Here is a 26,382-nt window from a genome sequence, read left to right as displayed (position 1 = left end):
TCGTCTTAGCCTGCTGCTCAAAATAACTTCCTGCTTTCACTTCTGCATACAACTTCCTGTCAGCCTGCAACTCAGTCTTTCTGAAAGAGACACTGTTTAACCCCTGAATGCAATATAAACTCCAGATTATATTATTAATGCAATGGTAATGATGACAATTATTTAACAATAGCAGTAAAATAATTTCCCTGCTCCACACTCCCTCTCTCGACCTCTGGAACACCAGAGGTCGCAATACATTGTGTCCTCGCTCAGACCCTCTCTGGTGGTTTAGCAGGCCTCGAGATCTCCAGGATCCTCGCCCCTCCTGTGGTCGCTGAGATCTTCTGCAAAGGAAACAAAACACCTTTTCCTGCACCTCCCTAACCTATCCTATCTGGGACTCTTTTATCAAAAGCCTGATCCTAATTATGTTCTTAACTTATTGACTTATATTTATATATATTCTTCAACATTACTCATCCCTTTAAAACTCTTTAAGCCCTGCTTTCACGTCCGGTTGCTCGCTCTATTTTTCCCTTATCTGATCATCAACATCCTGTGCACAAATTGTCGCTGCTGCAAGTTCCTCTACTCTAAAAGATCCAAAAGAAAACAACCACTTTAATCAATTAAGTTTAAGCATATAAGCAATTACTCCTGTATACATTTCATCATAGCTAAATGCTGCCTTGAAACAACTCCTATGTGTTAACACTAACTTCATTTTAAAACCTCACATTTCCTATGTTATAACCCATTTTGGTATAGCCTTTTTATTTCATTTTGCTCCTTTAATGTAACAATACCTCCTAATTCTAGTTTATCAGACTTAACCAAAATATATGCTTTCCTTCCTCTTTAGTCCTTCTTTAAGTTCAGTCAAAAAGCTAAATGAATTTAGGGCCTTTTGCCTGGAATCAATACTGTCATGTGTGTTTCTTAACTCTGTGTCTGTAAGCGTGCAATCCTTCAATAACTTCAATAACTCATATCAAAAAATGCAATATGTATAAAAATCATTTCTATTTATAAGCTCTCCCCTTTATCCTAAAAATACCTCCTATGTAATATCTGTATGTGTACGCCTACATTATAACCACTACTTCTAGAAATCAAAAAGAAATCAAAGCTGTTCTACTCCTTCAACCCTCACTAATTTTCCCTCTAAGACTTATTCACAGCTTTGAAAAACCGGCATTGTATCTTCTAAACAGGATTCACTATGTCATGGTCCTGGGCCATGTTGGCCCAGTATTCTTGGTTCCTTGTATTTTCGCTCCTTATTTAGGCCAGGTTTTCTGAGGTGTCCTGTTGTGGTGTTCCCTAAGTGTTTTTCCCTTTGTGACTCTTACCCCCTTGTGCCCCTCTGTGTATTTATGAGCTCTCGTCTCTCTTTGTGTTTATTCCATGTTTCCCCCAGCCTGTTATGTCTGTGTTCTCCCCGTGCTCTCTCCTCCTGTCTGAACCTCTGTGTACTTCCTGTTTTACTTTGACAGTCTCTCGTCAGTATGCGTAATATTGTGTTCACTCCTGCCCTGTCTCGTTATGTTTATCAGTGTCACCTGTGTTTCCCACCTGTGTGTAATCTCCCTATGTTCTCTGGGTGTATTTCCCCGGACCTCCCTGCATCCTCGTTTCTGGTTTGTGTTATTAGCTTACCCAATTTAGGTTTCCGGTTTCTTATTTTTTTCAGTTTCAGTTTTACCATATCCAAATGATCAAAAACCCAAAAGGTCCTGAAATGATCCTAAATTATTAAACAATTAAATTATTAAACCCTAAACCCCCCTTTATCTTGATACATTTCATGTGTCAAGATACTATACAAAACTCAAAATGCTCAGTTTTCCCACTCATGATCCAATCTATGTCATAAAAATAAACTTAAAACAGAACAGTTATCAGTCATGTGTTTCTACAATTAATGATAACTGAGTTACATCAAAAAATATTTCCCCTTTAGCATTTGGCATTCTCCCAACAATATACTATAATCCCATAATCTAACCCCAGTCAACAAATTTTCTCTGGTAAAAACAATTGTTTGTCCACATTAATTCATCCTCTCTCACATTCAGTCACACATTCACTCACATGCAGTCACACCATGTATTTGCTGATAGTGGAGCTTCCCGCACGATCAGATTCTCCACCCTCAGCAAAATGAGCTCAGTCATTTTTTATTTTCCATAGGAAAATATTTCTTTATGCTTTTGGACTGGATTGACTCGCATAAAATCCTTTTTACAGGGACTTACGTCCTGAATAGTCCCCAGGTAGCTTTCTCCTCAGCCAATTGAAATCTGGAAAGCCCCCTTATATTTGCTCTTCCCGATAATTTTCAGCGCCGTTATTCACTGTTGCAGGCCTGCTTAAAACAGAAATGAAAAAATAGAGCTGATTGTTAGCTCATAAAAACAAAACAAAATCACCTGACAGGTTTTCTTTAAGTGCACTGTTACAAAATAATGGGCCCCTCCCAGACATGTCCATGTTTCCTAAAACTCCCTCTATTAAAAACAAAAATAACAACAACAACCTAACTGACAGAATCAACCCATCACCACAACAACCTTAAACACACAAGTCTTGCCACCACATAATTTCACCTCCTCAATACACCGAAAGTCTCATTAAAACCACACAATTTGCACACAAAAATCACCCCCTTTAACATACTTAAATTCAGCATAAAACCCCCTTGCGACAACGTAACTAAACTATAAATTTCCTACCCAGATCTGCACTCCTCTTGTCTGCCGTGCTTCCTCTCCTGAAAGTCACTTCCTCAGTCATATGGCTTCTTCTATTCCTCAATTACAAACTCAAATATATTTTATTAAACATTCACACCATTGTATCATTCATACAAAATAGCAAGCTGTTCTTCATTGCATATGTTTGTGTTCTTAGCCAGGTTTAATCTGTATCTATGCATTAATCTCCATGAGCTTGTCTTGTCTTCATAAGGTTAATGCATTTTCTGTTTGTGTATGTGAATTTGCATATGTTGCTTTTGCAGTGTGTCAGACTCCTGCACAATTCTCCACTTAAGCCGTCAGTTTCTTTCCCAAATTTGCTAACCCAAATTTTAAGTTCCCACCTTATTCCTGCTCCTCAGCCAGAAGCTAGGGCCCACTTGTCAGGTTTATGGAGACATGGCGCTGTAAACAATTCAACCAGAAACTTGCCTTGGCATGTCCAGTCAAGTTAACCTACAGGTTTCTTCCGACCGCTGCACGTGGAAAATTGATCCAGATCTATTTCGCCCCTATAGAAACACAACTGAGACATTTTCATTATTATCATATGTACTTAAACTACCCTTTTCCCTTTGTCTGGTCAGAAATCCCAACTTATGTTATGTATATACGTGTAAGCAGGTCTTCATTGCTTTTCCTATGTATTTTGTTAATGTTCAGTGAGTGTAAGCTGCTTTCTTCATTGCCTCTATATGTTATAGTCAAGTTTAATTCATGCATCTTTTCTCTGATTTCTTAATTCAAAACTATCTCACTTCTGATCCTTTCCAGAAATAATTTCACATGTAACACTTTGTCTATGTGTGTTTTCTATTCTTGTTTACCTCTTTGTTTGTGACGGTGGACATCTCTAAACCATCATGAGTTCAAGCTTCACTTTCAGTCCAATTACACCCTGTATTCTCACAGTCGAACTCGTCCGGCTTCGCCTCTCACTGGTCACCGTCCTCTTCTCTCAGTGTCCTTTTGTTGTCTTGAATTCCAGCAAACACAGTCTGTTTCTTCTCTGTTTCTCTTCAGTATTTTCCTTTTGGATCAAGTCCCAGCCTGGCAAAATACCACATTCAGTGCCTTTAAACAGTCATGTCACACTGTTCTTACCAGCCTGCTGTCCACCGTGCATGGTTCATCACGTGGTTTCTTCTTTTCTGTTGATCCTTTCACTCGTCCCTTTCAAGATTACTCCAAGCAAGACAAATCTGACAATCAGTGTCCAGTGCTTTACCACCGTTCATTATCCCACTGTTCAACTGCCCAGCCTGTAATTTACAGTACATGTTTCCACCTCGTGGTTCCTTACATGCTGCTGCTGGTGTCGTCAGTGTGGTTTCCGTTGCACTGTCTTTTGCCTGCTATTAATTCTTCTCAAGTCCACGATGTTCTGTCGGTCTTCATCAGGAGATTAACTGTCCTTTGAGCTTCTTCTCAGGATGGGGACAAGTGCGAGGTCAAGCTGTAAAATTTTAAGCCAAAATCTGGCCTGTTTTCTCCCAATTATGCTACTCTAGTGGTTTTGGCGCCGTACTCAAAATTCCAGGTTGAGAGAAGTCCACCTTTATTTATCTGTAATCTGTTTTGACACACTAAAACATACAATTAATATCCTTTTCATTTCTTTTCTCAAAACCTCCATTCGCTTTATCTGCCTAAAGTTTAACTCATCTGTTTCTCTCTCTGGGTGCTCACTCGTCACCTTATATGGGCATGCAAACTTCCTGTCACCCACACCATTTCCTGTTACACACACACCGCACGCAGCTGCTCAGAGCAGCTCAAGCTGCTTTGCTGTTTCTCCAGGCTAATCAAACTTATTTTGTATTTACAATCTACAAACCCTCTGTAATTCTACTAACTTTTGATCTAAAATGTAGCATCATTCACACAATGATTTCATAATCCTCTCACACACACCTTTTAAATAAACTAAACTCTTATAACATCACTCATGCATCTCTTAAATTAAAAACACTTTCAAACTTTAAAACCTCCTACTTTACATCACCCAAGAAATACCTCTCACACCTTTATTCATCATTCAAAACCTTCTAGTCACCGCATTCACACTTAAAGTGTGACTAGAGTTGAGGAATATAACTCAAAACACACTTTCCTAAGAGTATTTTAGACATGCTTGTCATAATCAAAAAAGCAAGTAAAAAACAAACAAACAAAAATTGAAACCTCTATTAATTCTCACCGCACACACAAGAGATTGAAAAAATAAAACACACCAGCAACTAATGCTGGAGAAAAGTTACTACTGAAAGTCATGTGTTAGTCTTAAGTATATACAGTGCACTCAATATATTTATATATCTACATCCAAACTCAGTCAGTTACTATGCATCCACTACGGCAACTCAAAACTTTATTTATAGTCCTCTAATAAACATAAATGGCATTTTAAACACACACTCAACAATGTTTGCAGCAGTATTTGTAAAACCAACTGTGGCTTAAACAGTTCACTGCTTACTAATTTGCATTATTAAGCATGTTCTGATTTTATCTGTTTTGATTTTATATACTGTTTTGATTGTTTGTTTGTTTGTTTGTTTGTTTGTTTGTTAATTAGTTAGTTAGTTTATTTGCTTGTTTTAATCAATTTTAAATCATGCTTTTTATTTGTTCTTGTTTCTAATGTCTCTGTAAAGCACTTTCAATCACCTTATTGTTCAATTGTGCTATACAAATAAACTTGCCTTGCCTTGCCTTGCTTTGCCTTGCATTTTCACACTCACACACACACATCTAAAAATAGCAGCAGGCAGTCAGTGCATTACTGACTCGACACACAGAGATCTCTCACACCAAATTTTCTTATTCTATATTACAACGACGTCTTATATTTACAACCACTGTCAGATCTGTCAGCTTTAGCGCCTACACAATTTTAGACAAATTTAAAATAACCGCCCAGCGGATAAACTCCCTGAGTTTTTTGCGACCAATTAACCAGTATCAAGACTTTAACTGTTTCTGGCCTCATTTCTAAAATCCCTAACTCAATTTAAAAGCGTCAACCAACCCAAACTTTGAAGTTTTAGGTTAAAGTTACACGCCCGAAGTCCAACTTCTTCTGACCAAAAAAGCGCAGACTACCGTTCCAAACGGTAAGGAGACTCTAACTCCTAGCTTAATTCCAGGATGCCCTGTACCCCACAGTTAAGCCACACTGAACTATCCCTCTTCGCCGAGAGGTCAATGTCGCGCGTCCACGACAAGGAGGGAGCGTAACCTCCGGGCTCTGCGCTTCCTAGCAGACTCGAACTGCCGTTCTAGAATAATTTATAATATTTTGAAACAACAATCAACACCCAAAACAAGTGTATAACTGAGGCAGATCGACCCTGATGGACAATGGGGACTCTAACCCACAAATTGACCCACAAAGGTCTGACCTAATGACCAACCGGGACTTTAACCCACAAAATGACCAAATACCCTACCAAACTACTTGAGACTCTAACTCGATTTCTCTGGGACTTCAACCCAGTATTTAACTACTTGAGACTCTAACTCGATTTCTTTGGGACTTCAACCCAGTATTTAAACTTTTCCTGGCAGACTCTAACTGCTTTAGCAGACTTTACTGCTTTCATTTCTTCTTTCTTCTTAGCAGAACTCTAACTGCTTCAACTCATGAGATTTTTCATCAAAATCAAAACAGACATCCACCAGTAACTTCAGTGAGTAGACTTAAATTTTATCATATCCAATTTGGCACACTTTGGAAATAATTCAACAGGTAGTGCCTTACCTTTTGGATAAGCCGGCTTATGCCCACTCACTTCGACCACTGGAATTCATGTCTGCCCGTCAGACCACCTCAGAGACCACCAAATTTCTCCATCTAAACCTCCAATCCTCCCTCCTCAACCACCGGACGAAGCCCCCAAATGTTAAGGTTCAAAGTTGAGGAAGGAGAGTACACACCACCCATGGTCCAGAAGGTCTTGGTCCAACAATGATTTTAATGAACACACGTGTGGGAAGACACTCTGTACGCAGACAGCCAGTAGTCCTCGACTTAATCAAAGCATGAACAGATATTTTATAGCATCAGGGTTTGTTTACTGACGCCCCTTCATGCGTCACCGGTACATTTTATACATAGATCAGATCAACACCAACAATGGCTTTTCACCCAGAAGATCATCTTCTATTTTCATGGCTAGCCCTTCCTGTCTACCTTTCAGTTCTTGTCTTGTTCCTCTTTCTTGCCGAGACAACAAGGAACGGTTCCTCTTTTACCGAGACACTTTTGCAGTTACAACCAGACATGAGTAATCTCTCCTCTAAATAAATTTAACTCATGTATGTGTGTGTCACGACCTCACATGCTCTTTCTCAATTCACCTGTTGCACTTCTGACCTTTTACCAGACCAGAAGCTCACTGAGACTATATGTATGTCTTCTACTAAATAAATGTTTTAACCAAGAACCTCTACTAAAACCTTAATATAAAATGATCTGATATATAAGTGTTTTGTAAGCATGTATTGCAATTCCTTCTATGTTCTAGTTTTCCCTCAGCATGGATCATCTAGACACTCTCACTAGATGAAGCTTAAGACCTTTAAAGAACCTGAACATCAACTCAAATAAGCACAGATATGCAATATGTATAAAATAGTTATAACTGCACCTGGAATACAAAGTTAATTTAATACCTGTATGCATAAAACCTTAAAGCCTTCTTAAAGCTATCTGTTACATTGTTAAAGCCTCGTCTTAGCCTGCTGCTCAAAATAACTTCCTGCTTTCACTTCTGCATACAACTTCCTGTCAGCCTGCAACTCAGTCTTTCTGAAAGAGACACTGTTTAACCCCTGAATGCAATATAAACTCCAGATTATATTATTAATGCAATGGTAATGATGACAATTATTTAACAATAGCAGTAAAATAATTTCCCTGCTCCACAACTTCTAACCTCTGCGATTTAATTGTACAGTTTGAGCAGGAGCTGAATAACGCGACTGAAAAAAAAAAATCGCACAGTGTTTGCCCAGCTTAATGCAGACTGTTTAAACTAAACAAGCTGCTGTTTCACATAATAAACCCTGTCAGCTGCAGTATTGTCTTCTGTTTTAACAGTTAAAGCAGTAGAGACGAGCTGTTTGCATGTGCGTGGAACTCTAGCGTCATTAACCATGCTAGCTGTTAGCTTATAGCTCACGCTAGCTAACCAGCGAGCAGTTAAAAGGACAGCTGAAGCTGCACAAAATACCCACAAACTTATCTCACTACAATGTAGCGCCGAAAATATGACTCGCAGCTCGAGCTCGACACAGCGTCTGTAACATAAGACTGACATCCAGCTAACCACAGCTAAAAGATATTTAGAGAAAACTTACAGTTTCCTCAGGTTACATGAACTGAGTTGTTTCACGCTGAAAAGTTGGTTTGTTTTGGCTCTCACTGAAGACATAGCTGCTCTTTTGTGCTGCTTTTACCCAGTGGTATCTTTTGCGAGTGTGGACGCGTCAGCTGTTTGCTCCTTAAATGCTTTTCTTCTTTTATTGATTTTTATGCTGATTTTTTCCCTTTTTTCCGTATGAGCTTACCTGCGATAGCTTCTGGACACTTATAGATCATTAGGACTAAAGTGTTCTTAACAGAAACAGCAACATTTTTATAGTTACCTTATCCTCAGCGCTCCGTGTGTCTGTGGCCTAGACACAGCTGAAGCCTGATTACAGTGTCTGGGCACCGAACAGCCCCAATAGCCTGGAAAGGTGCTAACCGCTAGGCTAACTAGCAACAAGATGCCTTCCCTATCCACAGATGACTACCACAGCCTCCTGCAGAAGATTGCAGTACTGGAGACAAAAATTCATCGCTTAGAAGTAAACGTGGAGGTAAATGGACTGTGTGGAAATGAAACAACCTTGCCTTTGATTCAAAACAATGGCGATGAGCAAGCTAGTACACAGCTAAGGAGCACAGATAACATGACCAAGAAAGTAGACTCTGTGCATTATTATAAATCCTCAAGTGATAATCCCCCCTTGGACTGTCTTGGTGCAAAACCAAGACATAAATCATGTCTCCTGGAAGGCGGAGGACGTATCACGGGCAGAGCACAGCGAGCTGAAATCTCTGAAACCGACTGGCCTTCACTTCCTACGAGACAGAGAAGCTCTTCTACCCCTGTATACGAGAGGAAACAGGACTGGACAACAGTGAATAGGAAGGTTAACAACAAACCTCCAAAACAACTGAATGTGAAACTGCACAACAGATTTGCTCCACTATCAAAGGACCCTGGATCTATATCGGACAACCATCCATCTAAAAGCAGCGAAGTAAGGTCTGAAAATCTGTTGAAAAGTAAAAGACCACAGGGAAAGCTAAAGGCTAGGCCTGAAACTCTGATTGTGGGTGACTCTGCCGTAAAGGATGTACAAATGATGTGCGGTAAGAACACTAAAGTCCTCTGCTTTCCTAAGGATATGGTCAACAACCTGAAGGAGAGAATTCTTCAAATTGCAGATGAATATCCAACTGTGACAAACATTGTTCTGCATACAGGGTCAAACGATGTGTCCAAACAACAGTCGGAGGTTCTGAAACGGGACTTTACTGGATTACTAAATACTGTAAACTCTCTGAATGCAGCTGTATTCATCAGTGGACCTGTACCGCCGGTCAGAGGAGGAGACGAGAGATTCAGCAGGTTGTTTACACTGAATAAATGGCTTATATCAGCATGTACTGACCACTCGGTGCATTTTATCAACAACTTTAATATTTTTTGGGAACACAGGCATCTGTTCAAAGCAAATGGATTTAATTTTAACAAGTCAGGGGTGAAACTGTTCACCTCCAACTTGTTTTATTCCATACGTCATCCATCTGTGCTTGGTGCCAAGGCTGAGATAAACGAGGAGTTATCTCATAAAGAGGAACAAACAGTACTCCAAGAACAGACAAAGCCCAGCAGAAACCTTGAGGAGGAGCTCCATCTGCCCCCACCCGGGAAGAGCCTCAGAAAGGAGAGACATCTGAGGCAAGAAGAGGGGTCCCTATTTGCCTCCAACTCTCTCAACAACACCAACGACCAGGACCAGGGACCACGATCTTCCCCAGTCCCCCAAACCCCTGACAGGCCATCACCCTCCTCCCCCTCCCTTTCTCCCTCCTCCCCACACCTGAAATTCACTGAGAAGATGATGGAGCGGGTCAATGCTGGGCTCAGATCTACCCCCCGGCCCAATCCCTTTTTGTCCCCCATAAACCCCCCACCAGAGCGGCCAAAGGTTCGCCATCGAGCCCCGCCCTCATCAGAGCAATCGAAGTCACATTGCCCAGCCTCGCCCCCCTTAGTTCCTCCTTACCACCTTCACGCTCTGTCTCCGCAGTCTGATGTGTTTAGGGTCCGGGCTGCGAGGATTATAGCAGTGGTGACTTTTCCCAGGAGAAGCTGGGACCCTGTTTACTAGAAGGTTTTAAAATTTCTGTACTTTTAGGTGACAGGAGACATGTGGCCTGGTCAAAACACAGAGAGGTGCACTCTAAAAGATCTTTAAACATAGTAAACATACCTTGTGTGCCACAGACTGCTCCCAAACACGAGGGGACAAGTAATGCCTCTAAAACACTTAAGTTGGCTTTATTAAACGTTAGATCTTTAGCTGGGAAAACATTTTTAATTAATGATTTAATCACTGAGCACAGCCTTGATTTTATGTTTTTAACTGAAACTTGGTTGGACCAAAGTAACAGTGGAGCTGTTCTCATCGAGACGACCCCTCCTAACTACAGTTTTATCAGTGAGGCCAGGGCGAGCAGGAGAGGAGGGGGGGTTGCTGTCTTATTTAATGAATCATTTCAATGTAAGCAGCTATCTCCTGGAAGTTTTCAGTCTTTTGAATATGTGGCTTTACAGCTGAAGGCCCCATCCAAAGTTGTGTTTCTTAATGTTTACAGGCCTCCCAAATACTGCACAGACTTTTTTAATGACCTCAGTGAACTGCTGTCTGTGATCTGTGTTGATTTCGACTGTGTAATTATTGTTGGGGATTTTAACATCCATGTGGACAACCCTCAGGACAAAGGGACTAAAGACCTGAGTAACACTCTGGGCAACTTTGGGCTGACTCAGCATGTAACAGAGGCCACACATAATAGAGGACACACTCTTGACCTACTGATCTCCAAAGGCCTGAGCATTTCAAAGGTTACTGTGTCTGATGTGGGCCTGTCTGATCATTACTGTGTTTTCTTTGAAAGTAAAATCTCAGCCCACACAAATATATCAACAACAGTGATCACAAAACGGTGTATAACTGAACACAGTAGTGCAATTTTTAACCAGGTCTTCCCATTAACACCTGACCTGTCCAGAGGGTCAGTCAATGAGCTCGTCAATAGCTTCAATGCTAACATGTTAAATGTAATGGACACTATTGCTCCCATTAAGGTGAAGGTTATCTCTGGAAGGAAAAAGTCTCCATGGAGAAACTCCACACTGGTGAAAAATGAAAAAAGAGAGTGCAGGAAAGCTGAGCAGGTTCACTATGACATCTATAAAGAGAAACTTCACAATTTTAATTTACAACTGAGGAGTGCAAGGAGGTCCTACTTCTCTGACATCATCACTAAAAACAGCCATAATGCTCGGGTCTTATTTTCTACAGTTGACAGGCTAACGAACCCTCCTGTGTCAGTGGCAGCTGAACTTCATTCAACCATGGCCTGCAATGACTTTGCCAAATTCTTCACAGAAAAAATCCAAAAAATTAGACAAGCAATTGGTACATCAACAGCAGATCCAGGATATGTACTGTGTCCACCAAAAAACTGTTTAAACACCATGAAACAGTTTCAACCTATTAACAGCAAAGACCTGGAGGACATCTTAGGTCAACTGAACTCCTCCTCCTGCTGTTTAGATGTCCTGCCAACAAGTTTTTTCAAAAAGGTCTCAAAGACTTTAGAGTCAGACCTGTTACAGATCGTCAACTTTTCTTTATTATCAGGTGTGTTTCCAGAATCACTAAAAACTGCTGTAATCAAACCTATACTGAAAAAGGACAATCTTGACAAGACACAAATGAACAACTACAGGCCGATCTCAAATCTCCCGTTTTTAAGTAAGATCATTGAAAAAGCAGTTTCTCAACAGCTCAGTTACTTCTTAAAACAGAATAACTACTACGATGCCTTCCAGTCAGGTTTTAGACAGAACCACAGCACTGAAACCGCTCTGACCAAAGTGTTTAATGACATATGTCTGAATATAGACAGTGGAAAAATGTCAGTCTTAGTTTTACTGGATCTCAGTGCAGCATTTGATACAGTTGACCACAACATATTACTCAAACGACTGGAGAACTGGGCAGGTCTTTCAGGAACTGTACTAAACTGGTTCAAAACATACGTAGAAAACAGGAAATACTTTGTATCAATAGGTAACTTCACATCTGAGCAGACAAGTATCACATGTGGAGTTCCCCAAGGTTCCATCTTGGGACCCTTTCTGTTTAACATTTACATGCTCCCACTGGCACAGATTATAAAGAACAACAAAATAAACTGTCGTAGCTATGCAGATGACACACAAATATATATCACAATGTCACCAGGAGACCAAGGCCCCGTACAATTTTCTCCAGCTAAACAAAAACAAACTGAGGTAATAGTCTTTGGCGCCAAAGAAAAACGATTACAGGTCACCAGAGAACTTCAATCTATACATCTAAAAACCACAAACCAGGCGAGAAATGTGGGTGTAGTGATGGATGCAGACCTAAACTTAGAAAAACACATTAAGACAATAACAAAGTCAGCTTACTATCACCTCAAGAATATTTCAAGGATAAAAGATCTGATGTCTCAACAGGACCTGGAAAAACTAGTCCATGCATTCATCTTTAGTAGGCTTGATTACTGTAACAGCATCTTTACAGGTCTACCTAAAAAATCAGTCAGACAACTACAGCTCATTCAGAACTCTGCTGCTCGAGTCCTCACTAAGACCAAAAAAGTGGACCACATCAGTCCAGCTCTGAGGTCTTTACACTGGCTGCCTGTCCATCAGAGGATAGACTTTAAAGTTCTGATGCTGGTCTATAAAGCTCTGAATGGTTTAGGACCAAAATACATCAGTGACCTCCTGACCCAGTATGAACCTTCCAGATCCCTCAGGTCATCTGGATCCGGTCTTTTATCAGTTCCCAGAGTCAGAACCAGACACGGAGAAGCTGCATTCAGCTTTTATGCTCCTTATATCTGGAACAAACTCCCAGAAAGCCTCAGATCAGCTGAAACACTCAGTTTATTTAAATCCAGGTTGAAGACTCACCTGTTCTCAGCTGCATTTGAATAAAGCACCAAATCCACACTTTTAAGCTTAAATTTCAAAACTTACATTTAACTACTGATTTTATCTACTGTTCTGATTTTATCTGTTTTGATTTTATATACTGTTTTGTTTGTTTGTTTGTTTGTTTGTTTGTTTGCTTGCTTGTTTTAATCAATTTTAAATCATGCTTTTTATTTGTTTTTGTTTCTAATGTCTCTGTAAAGCACTTTGAATCACCTTGTTGTTGAATTGTGCTATACAAATAAATTTGCCTTGCCTTGCCTTTAAGCGAAACATTCTTTGTATGTGAGGAAAATGCTGTTCATCCTCTTCAGCTCTAGCGTAGACAACTGGCTTTGCCATGTTTTCATGTGTGTCTTCTTTCCGTGTGTCCTCTACTTTGAAACGCTTGGGCCGCTCTGCCCGCCACAGTTTCAAGCTGGTCATGTGACTGCATGGCCACATCTGATTGGTAAAAAAGTTACCGGAAACTCCACTGGCGGCATGTTATCTAATGTGTTAAACTAATTATTTTTTAAAAAGTAACGAGTCAAATTTTGGAAATGTAGCAGAGTAAAAGTACCGTTTCTTCTTCACAAATGTACTCAAGTAAAAGTAAAAAGTATCGTGCAAAAAGGGTACTTTAAAAGTAAATTTTTTTTCCAAAAACTTACTCAAGTAAATATAACGGAGTAAATGTAACTCGTTACTACCCACCTCTGCAGACGGGCAAGTATACAGGTATACTATGAACAAATATACATATATAAAGATGAAGCACTGTGAGGTAAACAGATCTACAGAGTGCTATGAAAATATCTACAGTAGTGGAAGCGTAGCTCTCTGAACAGACTATAACAGTGTAGGCACTATAACAGAGACTACACCATGTCAGTGTCCTAAAACTACAGCAGTAACCAACGTGGTGGATGTTGATAATGAAAGGATCATGGTCACTGGGAGGAGGAGTGTAGAAGGGTTAGGTGAGTGTGGATGGAAAGGCTCAGCGGGGGACTGAGTTCAGTAGGGTGACAGCTGTGGGGAAGAAGCTGTTCCTAAACCTGCTGGTTTTAGTCTGAAGGCTCCTGTAGCGCCTCCTGGAGGGGAGGAGGAGCTGGAAGAGTTTATTGGCAGTATGAGAGGAGTCTGAGAATGATGCATACTCGGCGTAGAAATCTCTTTTTGAGCGTTGTGTGATGGAGAACTTTGCTTTGTGTAATGTTATAAATACTTGGATAATCCTCAGAGTCTCTGGACTTTTACTTAGAGATATTATATTCAGTCCTGTGGATAGTTATATATTTAAAAATATATGATCCTCTCTGGTTACTCTGGTATGAATGACTCTGAATCACTTAATGGTAAATAACACACTATTTGCAAATTTGCAAACTGTGAAAGAATTCCAGATGACAAGTCTGTAGTTCGACATACAAGTGACGACCTTTGACCTTCATCAGTTTTTATTTAATTGTGTCAGAGAAACTCAAACGTGCTCTTCATGCAGCTGAGTACATTCAGTGTTTAAAACGGAAGCTGTGCAGGTCTGAGATCAGCAGCTTTGTGAAACACCAAGCTGAGGTCCTGTTAATGCTGATATATAGTGACACAGTTACATTTCAATTTAATTCAATTTTATTCATATAGCGCCAAATCACAACAACAGTCACCTGAAGGTGCTTTATATTGTACAGTAGATCATACAATAACAGATACAGAGAAAAACCCAACATTCATATGATACAGGGGTGATTAATCCTTTTGACTTTGTTTTTATCCATAAAACAGCTGCAGCTTTCACTACAGCACATGTGGTGCTTTAACCTTTGTACTGTTTGCATCAGTTCATTCTGCAGTTAACATGTGAACATGTTGGATGATCTGTCTGCTGTCACTGGGTGGTGCTGAGGTCTGAATCAGCTCCTGTAATCACAAAGAGAACTGAACCATCACAAACTGAAATATAAAGTTTATCTCAAATCTGAAATAGAGCTGATCCTTCTGTCCTCACACACCCAGGATCTGAAGTTCTTCTCTTACATTTCTTTAGTTCTTCAGCTCTGCTCACATACGAGCTGTTTATTTCTTAAAGCCGTATATACCAACAGATTTTCCAATATAATGTTAACCTTTGAGTTGTTGGTGCTTTGTGAATGTGAATCTGCATACATGAGCAGACGGAGCAGGTTTCAGTCCTGGTTCAGTCTGCTGCTGCACCGTGGTCACCAACATACAGAGGTATCATAACAAATATTAATGCTTTTTTCCCTCTCAAAGGATGTAAGCTGTACTGCACATGTAACTTTGTGAACTTACCTCAATAAGAATGATTCAGACTGTTTTATTTAACCTGAATATTTGAAACAAACTTAGTAAAAACAATACACAGAGTCAGTGCTAAAAATGTAATCCGAGGAAAAATGAAACACACATTTTAACTTAAGCTGCCAAGCAGAAGTATTTGGTTTGAGTACATAAATATTAGGCTTTGCTATTTAATCTGTAATTAATGATTAATGAGGGGTTACTGAAGTGCAAGCCTTTTTTAAAATATGTGTTAATATCCTTACAGATGTGGCAAAAGAGTGAAAACATGCTGCTGTTTGCACATATTGAATAATCAGCTCTGCACAGGAGCTGCAGCAGAGTGCAGCCTGTTGCTCTTACAGTGTAATACTCATAATAAAAGTACAGTAACTGTGGTTAGTTACTGACGGAGCAGCCCGGTGCGTTTCTGCTCATTTCATTCACCTGCACGGGTTAGCTAAACAAACTTTACAAAACAAGTTTTGCCGATAGCCGAGTGCCCATCTTAGCTAGCTAGCTAAGGATGTTAGCTACAGATTAGCTTACAAACACCTTTCACTTACCAAAAATATTGTGGCGGCTCTCAGGTCCTTCTGTCAGGCAGACACTGAAGAACACCTGAGTCTGTCAGTTTGAAACAGTCGGTAAACGCTGGACCTCCTCTCAGCGTCCCCGCTCTATGTGCCGTTCAGAGATACGCAAGTTTCTTCATGACTGCGGCTGCTGCAGATATTAGGTCGTCCATGATTTCTACAGTCACTGGTCAGCAATATAATGTGCGCAAACATATGTGGCTCATATATGTGGCTCTGAAGCCCCGCCCCTCAAGCGCACCCTCAGATGCCGAAGCAGTGCCAACTAATTGAAGCTGAAAAAATAACTGTACGTGGAAAAAAACGATGTAAGTGTGAAAACCACATGAACAGTGAGTTTTTTCTTTAAATTTCTATATTTATGTTTTTTCACTATCATTTCACTTTCAATACATTTGTTTCAGTTTCAATATTTCTTCAGTTTCATTTTAAGGTGGCATCGTTTTAACCTCATATGTGGGTTCAAAGTACAAAAAGGTCCAGTTGTTTCTCTGCCAAACTCCTTAGACTGGAAGTTCTCATGTTATATTAATGTCCCACAGAAAGATTAAGGCAAAGATTAGGACAGGTTACAACTCGTGAATTTCATGTACTTGTCACAGTTACAAAAAAGAATCTGCCTGAAGTCTATACATCCATACGTCTCATCATACAAAGCACTGATCTCCTACCTGCTGATGGAGCTGCTTTGGCTGGCTGTTCTTTAGGTTCTTCCATCATCTTTCTATAAAAACACGAGAAGATGATTTTACCAAAAGAAACAGTGAACACAGTCTGGGTGTCACATCATATGAATTTGTGTCATGGTTTAGTGTACGGGCCACACACACTGAAACTGATCTGTGTGAAAGAACACATCGACGACATGTGAATGTAGTGATAACCTCATCATAATAGAGGTTTTTACTTTTTCACATATTTGTTCAGTATAATGATTAAATAATCTGACAATACAAACCTAAAATACTTTGTTCCCTGTCTGCGACTTTGTGCGTCTCTGCTGTTAGTGCTTAAAGGAAGTTTTAAACTTAAAATCCTTCCCCACATATGTGACTGTGGTCTCTGGGGCCATTATCCTGAAACACTGGGGCTCAGCCCTGAAAGCTTTGCTATCTTCACCTGATAACAGCAGCTGTTTAAAGTTATTGAGTTTGACAGGGAAGTGAATGTAAATGTGAGACACTGTGTGCTCACAGCTAAAGGCTGCAGTCAGCTGTGTCAGAGCGTCCAATGATCCTTTAATAAACACTCAGAGCTCCATGTTGATGAAGCTGTCATGTGTGAGCTTGTGAGGCTCCTTTAAACTGGCTCTGCTCTGTCAGATGCTCACCTCTTCTTCACTGTCTCATCAATCTGCTGCACTCTCCATCTCCTCCTCTCTCTCTCTGCTGTCCTGTTTAAAAAAACAAACAAATCAGCGTTAGCCAATCAAACTCTGTGCAGATGCTGCAGCTACAGCTGATATGTCATTCAGCTGTTCATCAATCAGCTTCTGCTGCTGTTTATTCTGCTCTTACTCTGAACACGTGCAGATCTAGGAAGATTTTCTTGGGGTGTCAAAATCAAAGCGTTTGTTTTTTCAAACACACGTGCAGGTGTTTATATCACATATGGTTTAAATGATTCAAATGCAGTAAGTATACATGTTTCATATATCGTCTATAACTGAATTATGTTCTGTAGCCTACATAATGAAACACTTTAGTTGCATAAAACGTGAATTTTGATTTTATGTACTGTATATGTCACAGCATCGCAGTGTGGATGTGGAGAAGAGAGGACCCAAACGCAGGACTCACAGGTGGTGAAGGCTGGTGTTTATGACAGAATGACAGAGTCTGAGATGGATGACTGACTGGAAGACCAGCTGAACAGAAACGACACATGTGGGACTGACAAAGACACTGAACTGGAGGACACTCAGGACTTACACAGGCTAATGATAATGATCAGGGTTCATATGCCTTTTTCAGGGTCAAATTCAAGCACTTCTTAAGCACTTTCAAGGTCCCTTTTCAAACTTTTCCAGCACATCCCTCCCTCATCGCCAAAAAAAAATGCATGTTTCAATTCACATCACCTCAGTAAGACCATGTGAAAGTTAAGACAAATCATCCTAGGTGAACTTAAACACCTTTGTTCCCTTTTTGTTAAGAAATAGAAAAACACTCCACACAAAAATACTGCAAAAGGAAACTGTTGCCTTATATAAAGAGTGTATAAACTCAAAATGCACATGTCACTTAAAAATTAAGATGTGAACAAATCAACTTGTTAGATATTCTTCTCCTGTTGAAAAAAACCCCAAAAAGAAATAAATAAGTCTTCTCATCAGATATTGATGCTTCTTTCCTGTGTGACAGAAAATAGGAGACAGATGTTTGTTTGTTTTTTAAGTTAATTCCCAATAAAGCTGTTTTACTGCTAACTACATTGCTGTCTGTATTATTGCTGAAGTCCTAAACGATCACCTTTAAAGTAGAGCTGGGCGATATGAGATTTTTTCATATCACGATATGTTTTTTTCATTTCAGGCGATAACGATATCTATCACGATATCAGCCAAATAACTATATTTGTAAGATTTAAATGTGCCGTTGCTCACAAGTAAAATGTGAAATAATCAGCAGCTTGTTTTTATTTAAATATTTATTTCCCATAATAAGTTCAACAGGGTAGATGTACTTAAGGAACATGAGACTTTTTCAGATAAATAAAGGCAAATATTGCAAACTACACAAAAGGCAGCCGCTAAAGCGTTTAAGTTTCAAAATAGAACAAACGAAACAGACTAAATTGTCAATTCCACTTAGAAACAAAATATTAATTCTAAAAATAAATCTTAGTTTGTTTTACAGAAGAACAGACAAAACTGACTAACTTTTGTCAATATCAAATAAACTGAGAACTAAAAGGAAATTCTCAATCTCTCCTTGTTGTATAGCTGAGCTTTTCAAACAGTTTTAACAGTTACTTTAGTCTGACAAAAGCCGAATGACGAATTAGCGCTTCCAGTCAGAGACTGAGGCTACGTCCACACGTACACGGGTATTTTTGAAAACGGAGATTTTCCGTTTCCGTTTTAAAAAATAATCCCGTCCACACATAAAGGCAGAAATGAAGGAAAACGCTGCTATGAACATGCCAAAGCAGCAGGTGGCGCTAGATTCCTAACCGTGCAGAAATGTTGGCCAATCAGAAGTCTAGAAGCCTCGGTGGGAAAAAGTAAACAAAGCTGGGGCATAGAAGCAGAACCGAGTCGTATGTGTGGAGGGACAGTAACTGTGTATATGTAAGCATTTAAACACTGCAGAGAGTAGAATTAACAGTATTGTAGAAATTCATTTCACCGAAACAATAACGTGGCGCACAGTGTGACGCATGCACCAGTTTATTGTATTTCCAGACTTGCTTTCGGCACATTTACAGTGCACGCTACTCTGTTTTTGTCAGACTTGAAATAGCCGAAATACCTTCACACTACGGAGCTTCTATGGCTCTTCCGTTCGACAATCTCTCCGGCGTTGGAACCATCATCTGTTTTCTCTTCGGTCACACTCGGTTGATTTTTCTAGCCGGCACACTCATTTCCTCCATTACGCGCTGGCTGCTTCCCAAACAAACACACGTGCGGCTTGACACTTGTGCTGTACGTAACAAGTCACGTGACGTGATGCTGCGGCTGTGATTGGTTCGGCTCTGCGCTACTTAATTTGGATTGGCTGACCTTTTTTTTTTTTTTTTTTTAAGAGGACAAGAGCGGCGAGGTCTATCGCAATAGTTTAATTTTTCTATCGAGAAAAAGTTATATCGCGATACATATCGTTATCGTTCTATCGCCCAGCTCTACCTAGAAACCAGGTCAATATGTCTGTAGGTTCAGTCATCCAGGTCATGTGATCTAAGGAGCTTGGAGAGAAAAGAGACGTCTTTAAGTTTCTGGAAGACGTTTCATCAGAGAAGCTTCTTCAGCTCTAAAACCAAACGGTGGAGAGTCCCAGATATTTAAACCTGAGAGGGAAAGAAAGCATGTCGCTGACCCACCACTGATGTTATTTCAAGGAGGAAACTGAGAGCCTTTGCACCAGGAGCACAAACATCAGCTCCAGCAATGATCCACTGATGTGTTTTTATTCCATGTATGAATGTTGTTATTGACAGAGATGACGTTTGTGTGTCAGTGATGCAGTGACTGTTGTTGTTACCTGTACAGGCTGGTTAGACTCTATGAAACAGATCATACAGATCTCTGCATGTTAGAAGAGACTATTAAAGGTCATGAATGAGACAAAGGCAGGGAGGCGTCCTTTACAGCTAAACAGCAGAGTGAGAGAACAGCCAGCACCTCTACATTTATCACATTATACAGCACATGTATGATACTGACAGGGATGAGAAGAATTTAGTGATTCTGATCCCATCATTGATATTACTTATTGATTCTCAGTAGCTCTGCTCTGACAGTCACCACCATCACTGAGCAGCATATCAAAGACATTTGTGCACATTAACTGCATGTTGTGGCTCAAATGTTTGTGCATGTTGGAGGCATTTCCTCTTTGTTGTGATCAGTGTTGGTCATTACTCAAAACAGTCATTATTACACATATTACACAGAACACTTTGATTAAAAGTAATGGAGTACGTTACTTCATTACTCCTCATAACATTACTTTGATGTTAAAATGAACAAATGAGCATGTAACAACATAAAGCTGAGGTACAGCCCCACACACCAACACAGATCCTGATGAGGTCACGTGATGTTTCTCTGAGTGTTTATGAACACAAATCAAAGATGAAACAGCACAAAGACACTTCAAAGTGATTCTACTGTAGAAACATGAACAGGTAGAAACCTGCAGCCTGACTGCTCATCACTTTGTTACCTGTTCAAGTTCAGCAGCAGCAGCTCACTTTATCACGGTGCTGGTCTGGGGTCAGTGTTTACTCAGCTTTAACTAGTGATGTGACGTTCTGTATCGAGGCTTCGAAGTGTGTGTCGAGTAATGGAGGGGGCGTTTCCGCGAAGCGCGTATCGAGGCTTGCTTCATTTATGGGAGGAGCTGAAAATGATGACGTCCGAAGCCTCGCTGCCCGGCTGTACCACGTGACTGGTTCAGGAAGCGGTTCGAACTTTGCCGCGAGCTATGACAGCGATATAAACCCCTCAGACAAAATGTGGGCGTTTGATGGAGAGTTGCGGTTAGTGAGAGTTAGAGACAGTTTAGAAAAAAAAAATCGCCTACGACCTGCCACAGTGGAGAAACTGTTTCTTTTTAACAAAAACCAATGATGTGTCCCCTAAACACTAATCACTGTCCTTGCCTCAATGTTACAAAAGCACAACCACTGTCCACACCTCACCTCACAGTATATGATCATTTCCATTTTAGGCATTTCCAAATAATCATGTTCCATACTGCCAGTATAAATATACACAGTACACTGCATCACTACAATATACATGTTTTACACACTCCTTTTGTTGTTGACATTTACAGGCTGTGTGCAAAAAGGCCACACTCTTCAAATTCATGCCAACTAATATTTTTACGTCCAGTAGGTGTCCTACTAGAGCAAATGAAGCTTCAAGAAGCTTCGCGTTGGGGTGAACCAATTGGATGAAAAGCTTCAGTGCTTCATGGGGCTTCATCTGCCCATCACTAGCTTTAACCTCACTCTGGGTTCTTGGCTAGCTTAGCGTTAGCTTAGTGTTAGCATGCTGTGTGCTAGCTTAGCTTTAGCTTAGTGTTAGCTTAGCGTTAGCTTAGCGTTAGCATGCTGTGTGCTAGCTTAGCGTCAGAGCTCTGCAGGTGTCTCGTGTGTAAATATTAATCACAGTGACAGTAAAGGAGGTAAAGGGCTGTGACGTCATCACGTACGCTGCGTCCTCTGTGGGCTCTGAGTGAACTCAAAGTACAAACTACAAGTACACAAACACGAACGTAGCTCAGAGTGGCGGACACACTCGGCCTCGTTGGTCCAGCTGTGAGTCCGTTACCGTGAACTATGGAGCGGCAGATTTGTGCTGAACTAAGCTGCACACAGCTGATGTTAGCCAGGAAACATTACACACTGACTTTAATGGAGAGACCGGAAATACAAACACACACAGTTTGTTGTGTGAAGAAATCAAACACGAGCTGAACAAACAGTAAAGTTCCTAAAGACAAAGTGTTAAAGGAGGAAACAAAGCAAACTTACAGTTTCTTCACACACCAACAACAAGCTCCACTCCACACCTGGACACTAAACACGGACACACAGGTGAGCTGCTTCCTGGAAGGAGGCGGGGCTCCACCTGAAACTCAGCACAGGTGGGAGGGGCTCAGCTCTGTGTGTGCTGATGTGTTAACTTTAAAAATATGCCGTCTGACTGCTCAGACTGAGTCAGAGTAAAGTTCACATGCTGACGTGTGGAGACATGAAACCTTGTTGTAGCTGCAGGTGTGAACACACTGATCCCAGATCAGCTCTGCTGTATTTGTAACATGAACATTTCTGCTGCAAAGCTTCAAATGTTCAGCATGTTTCTCTGTTTCCAGTCTATAGATCCAGTCACACTTTCTACCTTCACCTGTGCAGTAAAGACTGAGAGCAGAGCTGAAACCAAGCGTCCAATCAGTGAGCAGCATCAACACCTGAGCTTCATTCAGACTCTGTTATTGAAGATGTTGTTGGTACAAAGTTCATCTGCTGCTCACATGAATCCATGAAAGATTTATTTCACTGAATGTTTCTTCAAAGCTCGTTTCAACCTGTTGAAGTCATGAATGAAAGTGCAGACTGAGAGTGGATCACATGATGTTTGAGGTGTGTCATGTGACATGTTCAGTATTGTCACACATGTCTAGATTGTCCCTGATATCATAACTGCTCAAACACTGATGATTATATTTGAAGAATTATTCCTGATGGCAGCAAAGTTTGAATGGAGCTCTCTGTCTGTGCTGATTTGTCGCCCTCTGGAGGTCAAAGCACAAACTGCATGATGTCACTGTAACCACCACAGAGACAGGAAGTGTTTTTATGACTGAAACACTGAAATGATGCTAACGGCTGTCGTTAGGCTCACTGACAGCAGTGCTGATGTGTTCATGTCAAACACTGGCTCAGGTCAGACTCCTTCATCCTTCTCCAGCGTGAGGCCGCCCTCAGACCCACAGGAGCTCTGACCTTTGACCTCCTGACCCTAACCATTTTAGTCTTGTTGCATCTTTAAATGCAAATCCATCCAAACTGTAGCCGAGCAAAAGAAGCTGGAAGCTGTTCTATGAATGATGTTCATCCCAGAGTTTCTGTTAAACGCTGCTGCTGTGCTACATTTGTCATTTCCTGCTTTCACTACCATCCATGTCAAAGTGCTGAAGTCATCTGATCACTTTAATGCAGTAAAGCAGGAGCTGTAAGTCTGACATTTATTTACTGTCATTACAAACACACACAGCTGGATTAGCATTCAGACAAAGGGCTGAAAAAAAATCAGCATTTGATTATTATTATTATATATCCTGTTTATGTGGATGCACTTTTCTATCTGTCAGTGCTGAAAGCAGACGTCACTGATCACATGACTCTGAGGGATGTTTCCAGCACTTTGCTGAATCTGAGCCATGAAGATTTAAGGCTCAGCTCTGAAGGCAAAGCAGGTCTGAGCCTGTGTTAGCAAGCTGTACCTAATAAAGTGGCAGCAAGGACTCAGTCAGTAATGATCAGAGCCAGCAGGGGGCAGCACAGAGAGGTGAGGAGCTGTCAGAGAAGCAGGCTCACATCAGACTGGTCATATTCCATCATCTATACCTGAAATCATCAAACACACGCAGAGCAGAAACATGTGGAAACATCTGGAGCTCAGTCTCAGTTTGATCCCTCAGAGGTTTACCTCAGTCCTGCTCCTCTACTTCCTGTTTACAGCGCACATCATGCTGTGTACTGAGGGTCATGTGGTCAAATTGCTCGCTCTCTGTTACTCTGACAGAGAGCGAGCACAGTTATCCTAATGTGTGACATCACTTCTAACCACAGAGCATTCAGCTTTCACAGCAGCCAACATCCTGTCACACTGAGCATGTGCAAACACAGCAGCCAACATCCTGTCAAACTGAGCATGTGCAAGCACAGCAGCCACCATCCTGTCACACTGAGCATGTGCAAACACAGCAGCCAACATCCTGTCACACTGAGCATGTGCAAACACAGCAGCCAACATCCTGTCACACTGAGCATGTGCAAACACAGCAGCCAACATCCTGTCACACTGAGCATGTGCAAACACAGCAGCCACCATCCTGTCACACTGAGCATGTGCAAATAGAGCAGCCAACATCCTGTCACACTGAGCATGTGCAAACAGAGCAGCCAACATCCTGTCACACTGAGCATGTGCAAACACAGCAGCCAACATCCTGTCACACTGAGCATGTGCAAACACAGCAGCCAACATCCTTTAATGATAGAACAAAATTCAGACATCAAAGTTTCTCACGTTACAGAATCAGATGAACAGACATGAAGGGATAATTGTGGTTTTATGCACAGAGTCAGAATCAGACTCAGAGGTGTTCCTCGTGATGTTTGGTGATGGAAACAGTCTCATCGACGTTTCCATCACCAAACTAGAGAAACTAGTAGCTGCACGCAGCAGAGTTTAGCACAGCTGATCATATGTCAAATATTGATGAATTTTCAGGCTTGCTGATAATCAATGTGAGCACGGCTGAGGTTTTATTCTGATGAGCAAACCATGTGGCCAAACACTTTAAGAGACAGACTGGGATCATACCATTATGTGAAAGAGGACATGTCCCATAGACAGCAAGGGTAGTGGTAGAGACCAGTACACAGAGAAATGGGAGCTGTACTGAAATGCAAGCGTGTCAGGAAAGAGTGAAAAGGCAAAATGAGCAGCATCTGGCTGCATTTCAGTGATATTGGAGACCACAAAGCTGAGTGCAACATTTATACAGGAGATATACAGGAGACGCTGAGAGCAGAACCGATAAAATTAGGAGCTGGCTAAAGTGAGACCCATTTTTATTTCCACCCATTTTCCACTGTGGAGGACAAAAGGTTTCAAACTGGTCCAGGTCTTAAACCTCACGTGTTCTTCCTAATAGCAGTAAATGGATAGAAATAAGGCTTTTATGAAAACACTGAATAAAACTTGCTGCCTTTAAAAAGACTAAATGTACAGTTCAGTATTGAATACTACATAAAATAAACTATATATAAAGTGTGTCTGAATGGCAGAGATGCAGAAATATGTGCATGTAGCACAGAGCCACGGCTCAGTGTCTGAATGAGTCTCACAGACCTGAATGTGCTGTTGAAGCCATTTATAATTATAACGTAATTCTTTACTCGTTTGATCTGCTCCTTACCACAAGCCACCAGACGTAGAAGGTTTTGGACTTTTAACTATATTTTCTGAAGTTTTACAACTTTTCTTACTGTTAAAAACCTTGTTATGGCCATTCATGCTGTACAAAGTAATTAGACATGTGTGGTATCTACAGAAACGTCAGAATCTCAGCTAAAAGGTCACAAAACCATCTCAACAACCACCAAACAGCTGAAACAGCAGGTGAACAGATCACACAAAAAAGATGTAAACACAAATCCCCCTGATCATCTGTTTTTTAAACATGAAGCGTAGTTTTGGACGTTCATTTACTGCTGGTTCAGTGAATTTTGGTTGGACAGTGATGAAACCTGCAGCCTCAGAATCTGTGAGAAGTCTGCTTTCAGCACGCAACTGCATTGTTGTGTTGTGTGGATCCACCTCTGCAAACTCATCACTGTTTCACCATCATGTTTCTACTTAGACAACAACAAAGGAAGCAGTTCCCAGGAACTACTTCCTGTCTTGTTAACATAAGAGTATGTTGCCCTTCAAAGCACCTCCACTTCTCCTCTTATTAGAGGACTGCCTTATTATTAATCTGCTAATTCTGTCAGTTGATGAAAGAAAAATGCTTGATCTCACCTGAGAGTTTCCAGTGTACAGTGTGGACTCTTCAGTCCTTCAGACAGAAGCTTCACGCCTGAATCCTTCAGGTTACTGTTACTCAGGTCCAGCTGTCTCAGATTAGAGGTCTGAGAGCTGAGACCTGAGGCCAGAGCTTCACAGCTTCTCTCTGACAGGTCACAGTTACTCAGTCTGAAAAATAACAGATAAACAATTACAAAAATAAAACACTTATGTTGAAGCGTAATGAGATACTATTATATTTAGCAATATTTCATCTTGTTTTGTCAGGAAACTGAGCACTGATGCAGAGCAACATGTGGAGAGAATCAGAGGAGAAGAAGTGAAGAGAGAACAGCAGTAAAACAACACTGAATTGTTCAGTGTGCTTTTGATATCAACAGAATGTGTCAAATTTCTTTATTTTGTATTTGTTTTAGTAGAATTGATGATTA

The 26,382-nt window shown here is 40.8% G+C and overlaps 2 protein-coding genes across 2 annotated transcripts in view; both read right to left on the bottom strand.

The window, feature by feature from the left end:
- Window positions 1–26,382, bottom strand: part of LOC147300656 (uncharacterized) — a 423,782-nt gene that overhangs the window by 37,253 nt on the left and 360,147 nt on the right. The window contains exon 10 of the mRNA XM_086284979.1: window positions 25,946–26,119. Within this exon, the coding sequence (XP_086141105.1) occupies window positions 25,946–26,119 (174 nt within the window). The remainder of the gene's footprint in view (window positions 1–25,945; window positions 26,120–26,382) is intronic.
- Window positions 1–26,382, bottom strand: part of LOC147300668 (NACHT, LRR and PYD domains-containing protein 12-like) — a 355,313-nt gene that overhangs the window by 302,254 nt on the left and 26,677 nt on the right. The gene's annotated exons all lie outside the window — the stretch shown is intronic.

This window comes from Aulonocara sp. 'chitande type north' Nkhata Bay, unplaced genomic scaffold (assembly GCF_057382095.1).
Source record: "Aulonocara sp. 'chitande type north' Nkhata Bay isolate Kocher_YH1m ecotype deep benthic unplaced genomic scaffold, A_spYH_male_GT1.1 unmapped_scaffold_20, whole genome shotgun sequence".
NCBI lineage: Eukaryota > Metazoa > Chordata > Actinopteri > Cichliformes > Cichlidae > Aulonocara > Aulonocara sp. 'chitande type north' Nkhata Bay.
Note: the sequence above shows the minus strand (reverse complement) of the source record. Positions and strands in the feature narration are given on the sequence as shown.